The sequence below is a fragment of the Mytilus edulis genome, chromosome 4 (genome assembly GCF_963676685.1).
Source record: "Mytilus edulis chromosome 4, xbMytEdul2.2, whole genome shotgun sequence".
In the NCBI taxonomy this organism is placed as follows: domain Eukaryota; kingdom Metazoa; phylum Mollusca; class Bivalvia; order Mytilida; family Mytilidae; genus Mytilus; species Mytilus edulis.
Window position 1 is genome coordinate 88463395 of NC_092347.1, and position 8737 is coordinate 88472131.

Here is an 8737-nt window from a genome sequence, read left to right on the forward strand (position 1 = left end):
TCAGTTGTACGGTCATCATCGCTTTTTTTTATGAACGGATACGATTTGTCGGTGTTTCTACTGACAAACGAAATGTCTTTAAACTTTAATAAATAGATTTGCATTTATAGCGAGCAATTTTTACCCTGTCTTAACAGGTTGTTTGCTGATGTATGAGTTCATACGATTCCTTCAGGTTTTTATTTTTTTTTTTTTACCTTAATTTGTCTCTTCTAAATCGAATTGCTAGATTTAAATAACGTTAAACTACTATAAAATTGATTCAATGAAAACATACTTCCTCGTGAGTTGATAACATGCTGACAATACAGTGGCAAACGACAAAAACAATACAAATAACACTGAATCAAAAGATTGAACAACACGACTTCATCAAAAACTGTGGTTGATCGGATTAGCTACGGAATGGTAGGCAGAACAAGCTCCCTCATGTGACACCATCCGTGTTGTCCATATAAGTTCAAACACGGTGATGAGTCTAACTCGGTTGGTCACATTAGATGAAAATTAACTCATCATAGATACCAGGACTAAATTTAGTATATACGCCAGACGCTCGTTTCGTCTAAAAAGACTCATCGAATCCAAAAAAGTTAAAAAGGCCAAATAAAGTACGAAGTTGAAGAGCATTGAGAACCAAAATTCCTAAAAGAGAACGGATTTGTTGTTAAGACAATTGAAAGATACTCGCCCTCACCTGTGAAACAGATATTTCTTATTGTTGATCCAACTTGTGATGTCGTCAGTAAGATGTTTGAGCCATACTTTTACACCTTGATATTTTGTTCTAGCATTTTGTAACAAAATATGTATTTAATCTGATCTTTAAGTTCCGTAGTATTCCGTAGTATTCCATCATCTGTACAAACTTCAAATTCTTTTTGTTCAGAATGTTTATGCATGTAGATATGTTGATTAGGCTCAAGCAAAGATGATGTATAAAAATTAAAACCATAAAAATTCTTAACTCTGAAGAAAATTCAAAAAGGAAAGTCCGTAATCAAATGTCAAAATCCAAAGCTTTTGTACAGGTATTTGGTACAGGTATTTTCTTATAAAGAAAATGGTGGATTAAACCTGGTTTTATAGCTAGTTAAACCTCTCACTTGTATGACAGTCTGATTCTTATTCTGCATTAGGTGCATCTTTTCATTGTCATCATGAAGACAACAGCCTTCAAAAATCTCTGTCGAATATTTGATGTCGGGCATGTTATTTTTAAAGTCACTTCTATCAGTTTTCCAACGTCCACAGTTTAAGCATGTCCTCGTGATGGCTAATTTTAATTTGTTTCATGATAACCTTGCCCTTGGGATTAATTGCTGAAATTATTCTATACAACATCTTCATATCCTTCCATCATTAAAAACTGTCAGTAGGTGAAAACGAAAAAATACAAACGAGGTTCTGCTGGTTATGTCTTTAGTTTGTAACGTTGACAGCGTAATAATGAATACGTTCAGCTGGGGCATATTTTTCTGTTGTTAGTTTCAGGGGTTGGAGTCAGTTGTTCAGTGCTCGGAACACAAAAATCATGCTCGAAACATCAAATTCAGAATTTTGATTGGTTGATTTTGTAGTATGATTACAAAAAACTGACTCGAAAGTTTTATGATTTCAAGGCCTGATTTGAAGCAGGCATTTGGAAAGATATCTCTTACAATATACTTGCTGGAATTTTTACTTTTACGAACCATGAACATAAACTATATATTTTAATACACGGTAGAGTAAATCAAATAATGATCTTATCTATAAAAACAGATTAAATCCATCGTTTTCTACATAAGAAAATGCCTGTACCATGTCAGGAACATGAAAGTTATTTGTTATCCATTTGTTTGATGTGTTTGAGCTTTTGATTTTGCCATTTGATTAGGGACTTCCCGTTTTGAATATTCCTCGGACTTTAGTGTTTTGGCATTTTATTTGTTGCTCCTCCTTTTATACCAGAATGGTATTTAAGCATATCCAAGTTTTAGTCCAAATTAAAAAGGTATTTCCTCTTTTTATGAAAAAATGATTTTTTTTATTCATACGTAAATGTTCAATATAAATTTATAGACTAGAGTCCAATATCATATCGCCACACAATTTTCTGTAGTTTGAAATTCTTTTATATCAAAATCACCAAAAACAATGATTTTGAAGAAACGACTAATGAAGGCTTCCAAGCAAATTGTAATGTGGATTCAAAGTTTAAAATACATAATAAAAATCAACATTTTATACAGAACATATATTTATAATTGTATGCTTCAATATTTATTTTATATCACTTTATGACATTATAAACACTTGGTAAATAGATGTAGGTAGAATTTGCAAATATTAAATTTGACATTGATCCTCGAAATATCAAGAAAAAATACAGATCATTGTGTGTGCAGATTTTATTATGCCTAGATATTTGATTGATTAAATATTGAAATCTATTTTTAACAACTGTCATATTCAGAAATGTGATATGGTAGTCCGAGATTACTCTGACGTCCAACGGACACGACCCCAGCTTGTCTGGCAAAACAGCCGTTGGACGTCAGAGTAATCTCGGACTAGTGATATGGTTGCCAATGAGACAACTCTCCATCAAAGTTCAAATCTAGTAGATATAAGTAATTATAGGCAACCGTACGACCTTCAGATGAGACAAACCCAAACCGTTTAGTCGGCTATTTAAAAGACCACGACATGAAAAATTGGAAATAAATTACCTGAGAAAACAAAAGGCATAATCTGTAACAAAACGAATTAGCGAATCAGATTCTGTAATAATCGCAGACATAAATGAACGACAACCATGGACACTGCAGGCTCCTGACTTGAGACAGGCACGTAAGGTATTTGGCAGGGTTTATCATATTTGAATGCGCCGACCTTCCCCTAACCAGGGACAGTGCTTTTTGATTTTTTTCTCCATTCAAAAATTGTATTCTGTGTGTTTAATGTGTTTTCCTAAAGTACAGTGGATTTCCTTATTATCATGGGTACCAATTCTCGTGGATTGTTGAAAACTTGCATTTTCGTGGATTTTGATTTTGCAAAAGTCTTCATAGACCCTTAACGAAAATATGTAATTCGTTGAATATTTAATTTCTTGGTTTACCTGTACTCACGAATTTGAAATCCAAGGAAATTGGTATCCAACGAATAATAGTGAATCCACAGTGTCTATGGAAATAAAATGCATAGTGTATGAATGTTCTGTGTAGATATCACAAAAATACTGAACTCCGAGGAAAATTCAAACAAAAAGACCCTCTTCAAACACATTTTTTGTCATTCAACTCGTTAAATGTTTTCCGGATTTCAATCTGATTAAAATACAGATCACGTGTCTAAGCTTGGAACACAGGTGTTTTTGGTCAGAATGCCGGGATTTCTGCTTTTCATATTACTTTTGAATACATTTAAAAAACAAACTATATATATATTTTAATTAGTTTATAACATCTACATGTAGTACGTCATTTTGAATCTGATTGATAGGTATCTCATTTGCAAGCGAATCACCATTTTTTATTTGTAAACTGAAAGAATAAATTAAATTAGTCCGATAAATGGTATCATAGCTATGCACTATGTTGACTAATGAAAGCGTTTGAAAACGGATCTTTATCTAAGGACGAACTTGTTTGATGATACTTATGTTAGTATGTATGTTCACACGAAAAACTAATAGTAAAATATGTATTGAAGTGCTATTTTAAACATATTGTTATAGGTCATTCAACTGTAAACACTCCATTTAAGTTTAAAATAACTGTCGGAAATTTAGAAGGGAAATTTCAAATATTTTATACTATTGATGGACAGGATTGAACCTTCGTAAAACTGTCATTAGGAAAACAATACAATGTACTTATGAAATATACACACAAAGTCCGGGAAAGTCTTACTTCAGGGTAGACCTATTAAATTCATAACCAATAATAATGAATAATATAGGAAGTAGATATGTAAAGGTGTAGACTTTGTCATGGTCAGGATTACCTACATATAAACATGTGTATTTGATGTCGTTTTTACAACGATATAAATGTGTTGTGACAACAAGGACTAAACAAAGGTTAGCATATAGTTTTACTATTTTATCGTTAAGATCATGGTAAAAGTAAAGTGTAAAATAGTCAGGGTTAAATAATTCATATTAAGTGTTATACAATTTAATTCATGCAACCTACATTTGATTGATAAGTTCATGTTCAAGTGGTATTTGTATTTGTATTATCACTTTCTTTTTCTCGTGCCATTTCATATGAATAGTTTTATTTAATTATTTTAATTTCCCGAAAATGTCTCTTTCATGAACGTAATGTTGTAGATACAGCTTAAATAGTTATTGCTGATTTTCAAGCTTCTTTTTATTTTTGCATTGGACCAACAAAAACGATAGACATTATAGTTGCTGTAGACAAAAAAATAGCAATTTAATGTGGCTTTTTGACTCGGGAGAAACCAAATTCTAGACTAGATGTTTCATTGTCAGAAATTTATACGTCAGAGACATTTGAGATACATGTATTTTTAAAACCTTGTTGCAATGCAACAAGCTTACTTTCATTTTGAGTATTATATCTAGAGGTTAGATTTTTTTTTACCGTTGTCTAAAAGCAAGTTTCCCCAGAAGCGAGTCCAGTCTCGGGTCCAGTCCATCCTATGAAATGCCTAAACATGGTGTATGTTTTTTTCTCCAATCAAGATAGCAAATATTATAAGTTAATCTAGCACCTACCTATGTTGGCTGTTATCATGACTATTGAGTTTTCTGTTTGCATAATGTTTCATCAAAAGCGCTAAAAATTAAATACGTTAAGCATAAACATAATGTTTGCAAGGTATAAAACCAAAATAATTTGGATAAAAAGAAATATATACCGGATCTGTTTATTATTTCTTTTTCGTTCAATCATATAAGGATAAGGAAATATGGTATAATTGCCTCCGCATGCCCAAGGACAAGGACATGTGTTAAATCATGGTTTCTAAAGTATTTCCGCATCTGCATTTACATTTTATTGTCTACGGAAGACAGAAACGTTAAGTCGATTTGGAGGACTGTTTCAAATAAACTGTCGAAATAAAAACAATAAATTTTCTTTTGAATTATTGCTGGAACTCATTTTTCCTTTCAAAACATCGAACTATAATACTGTAAAAGCTTGTTGTAAATTGTAAATTTATGTGGTTTAGTTATGATTTTTTCTGTTTAGAATTGTTTTTATCTTATCGATCAATAATCGTAAATGATAAACTATGTTGTCACATCAATAGTAACTATTCACTGATCATTGGACTTTAATAAATATAAAGTTATAAACAAAAATGACATAAAAGTTAAACTCTAGCATTTTACATGCTAGTACCCTAGTGGTGGCCTCCAATATCATGTCGTCACTGGAAACCCTAACTTTTCCTTATCAGAGCTGTTCTGTGCTAGTTCTGTGAATCAATATGGACACGTATATAGTGCTTATATTATGTTTTGCTCGAGGTAAGACTTATTTTTAAAGGATATTGTATCTTAAATAATAATTCTATGAAATAGCCTTCAATTAACTCAATCATTTTATGTTGCTGAAGGAGAGACAAACTTCAGAAATCACTGTTTACCGCGGAGAACTGTGTTTGCTTTATTTTATTTACGTCGGATTTATTGAGCATGTCCTTGTATGCAAACCTTCACCACAATTCGGTAAATGGAACTTATTACAGCTGCTTTGATGTTCCTATATTCCGTATTATAAACAAGGATGATATTCGGCTCTGTTTACAATAATTTCGTCAATTTGATAAGTTAATAAACTGTTACGTCGTGATCCCATTTGTTAATTAAAACCTGGCAACACATCAGCGCCTCCAAATTTATACATTTTGTATACTAGTATACAATGATATAAGAATCTCAAGATATGTATTACCGTAGATCGCTGGCAATTGAACTGTCACTAATATATATCTGAAAATATGAGTTTAGCGGCAGATTGCCTATTATGGCAACTGTAGATTTAATAAATCACTACCACAGATTGTGGTAGCTTGAGATAAGATAAGAACAATTTAGATCACCGTGGAAACACAGGTAATGGGTCAAACCCAAACCCTTACATCGTTCATCTGTTGTGAAAGATACTATTTATGAAACACAATTTGTTTCGATGCAGCGAATTCTACAATATCGAGGCAAAGACTTTAAGTTAATTGAGTCTTTAAGGAAAGTCATTTTACATCAATCAAAATGCTTAACCTGTTCATTTATTTAAATACACTTAGGTGTAGAAATGTCAACTAAAAAAATCACCTGAATTTATAACATAACCCAAAGCAGTATCTCATTCTTATAATATTTACAAGACAGACAAGATGTTAAATGTTTTAATTGCATTTCCAGTATCCGTATAAAAGTTTTTACTAAATTTTACAAGTTTTTACTCTTTTCTCTTGCAGTTCGTATCTCAAAGATAGGATCATTTTCTTTTTTTTTTTTGCTTATTTTTAATCAAATCCTTCAAATTTCAGTTTGTTAATGAGAGTCTATGCACTGCTTGGTTAAATAGCAACATATGTGTAGAACAATACCAGCTATGGTAATTTCAAGCAATGATGTTTCTTCTGTGACTTGTCCTTAGTTTTAAGTGTTTTGTTACTTCCTTAAGTTACTGTTTTTACTATTCCAATGTAAATATTGTCCACATTCGTCGACTAAACAACACAACATAATGTTGAACTTATAATGGCATCTGCACCTACAAGCACAAATCATTATAAAGATATGCCAATCAAACAACACAATTCTGTGTCCACACTTGCTATATTTACGACTGGGAGGGACTGTGTGCTTTTGGTTTTATACTAAGTTCAATTGTGTTCTGCTTCTTCTTAGATCCAAAACCAAAAGTATTTTTTTACGTCAGAATTAAAGGTTCAGTAACCACCAATGAGATAAGGGTCTCATTAAACTCAATAATAACCAACATAGTACTTATAGGTGAAAGGTGATTTTGAATGTAATACTAGTAGTATGGTTTATTTTATTTTATCTAAGTCACATGGGGGTTTACTTGTACACTGTAGGTATATACACGCAAAACTAATGTACTTTTGAAAACAGTTTTGATTATATTGTGTAGGTGTCATGTCCTGTGATAATGTGGTTACCAGAGACCAATGGGGAGCCAGGCCTTCAAAGAGCATAAACCTGATGTCAACGCCTGTTGGTTTTGTGTTCATCCATCACACAGCCATGAGCTACTGCTTTGACCAGAACGCATGCTCACAGGAACTAAAAGTCATTCAGAATTTTCATATGGACAATCGCAGTAAGTTTTTTCAAACCCCCTGTCCCTCCAAAAAATAAGTTTTGTCTTATTTTTCAGTTAAAAAAAAATTAGTAATTTTGCTGTTGTTTGTTGGATTGGGGTACAAGTACACTACTAAAATTATGCAATAAAGCTTTTTTTTCAAATAGAAACAAATTCCCCTTGTTGTTCACTTGGTAATGTGCTCTCTTCGAATACAGGGGTTAGTAGGTTTAATTCCTGGTCGAGTCATACCAAAGATTTGAAACTTTTATATAAGTATTTAGGATCGGCAAACGAACTATGTATGCAAGGCTTAATGCATACTGTACGTTACCACCACAAAACAATTCCCAGTATATATAGAAATATTTATATTATTTTACATATTCTCGTCCTGAATTGTAGACAGCAGACTTTAAACACAAGCGTATCCGCATCGTCATCGTAATCAAATATTGGGTAATGGATAGACTTTGACAAGCAGCAAATAAACAAAACATGCAGAACGGTCAATGTTACAAAAGAGGGACGAAAGATACCAGAGGGACAGTCAAACTCATTAATCGAAAATAAACTGGACAAACAGACAAACAATAATACTACACATGACACAACATAGAAAACTAAAGAATAAGAAACACGAACCCCACCAAAAACTAGGGGTGCTCTCAGGTGATCCGGAAGGGTAAGCAGATCCTGCTCCACATGTGGCACCCTTATGTGATAACAAATCCGGTAAATAGTCTAACTCGGGAAGTCACATTCATGAAAGGGAAGGGGATTGTAGTTACGACGTAAGGAACATATCCGATATCATTATAAAATGCTATCGTTGCGTATTTTATAAATTCGTACTATTCAGATTGTCTACAAACAAAAAATAGTGTTATAGTTTTATATTTAAATTTGCTCCAATATTTTACAGCATGGGACGATATTGGATACAACTTTCTTATAGGAGAGGACGGTCAAGTATATGAGGCAAGAGGATGGGACAGAGTAGGGGCACATACGTACGGCTGGAATGACGTTGCAGTTGCTTTTTCTATCATGGGGAATTTTAATGATCGTGTGCCCAACGACAAGGCTTTGACTGCACTTAAGAATGTAATTGCATGTGGTATTAGAATGGGAAAGATAACTCATAATTATAAAATGTACGGACATAGGGATGTAAGACAAACAGAGTGTCCAGGGAACAGTTTTTACGCTTTATTACAGACTTGGCCTCACTTTGGTCATACAAAACCAGTAAAACCAACCAGTTCATCACATCACCAGACTCAAACAAGCGGCTAACCCCGTCATTGGTTGTGGTTGGGACACGGTTGGGAAGAAATATACTGTATATTAAAGAATCGTGTTTGTCTGTTTGAGTAGTTTTATGTGTGCATGTGTGTGTTTTTGTTTTCAGAAAATGAATTAATGTTATACAT

At 32.9% G+C, this 8737-nt stretch overlaps 1 protein-coding gene across 2 annotated transcripts; it reads left to right on the forward strand.

Annotated features, from left to right (window-relative positions):
* The first annotated feature begins 3738 nt into the window (after positions 1-3738).
* Positions 3739-8737, forward strand: LOC139520899 (peptidoglycan recognition protein 1-like). Of its 2 annotated transcripts, none has more exons than XM_071313929.1 (3): positions 3739-4069; positions 7131-7319; positions 8227-8737. In XM_071313929.1, the coding sequence occupies exons 2-3, from the start codon at positions 7136-7138 to the stop codon at positions 8598-8600; spliced, it is 558 nt and encodes a 185-aa protein (XP_071170030.1). In that variant the 5' UTR covers positions 3739-4069; positions 7131-7135; the 3' UTR covers positions 8601-8737. The 2 variants fall into 2 exon arrangements, with proteins under 2 accessions (XP_071170030.1, XP_071170029.1); XM_071313928.1 differs by lacking the exon at positions 3739-4069 and adding an exon at positions 5370-5494.

Excerpts from the sequence above, each read along its gene's own strand:
- LOC139520899 (XM_071313928.1), top strand. The coding sequence starts at position 5,455 with ATGGACACGTATATAGTGCTTATATTATGTTTTGCTCGAG. Across the intron at positions 5,495-7,130 it reads TATATTATGTTTTGCTCGAG|GTGTCATGTCCTGTGATAAT; the intron begins GTAAGACTTATT and ends TATATTGTGTAG. Across the intron at positions 7,320-8,226 it reads TTTTCATATGGACAATCGCA|CATGGGACGATATTGGATAC; the intron begins GTAAGTTTTTTC and ends AATATTTTACAG.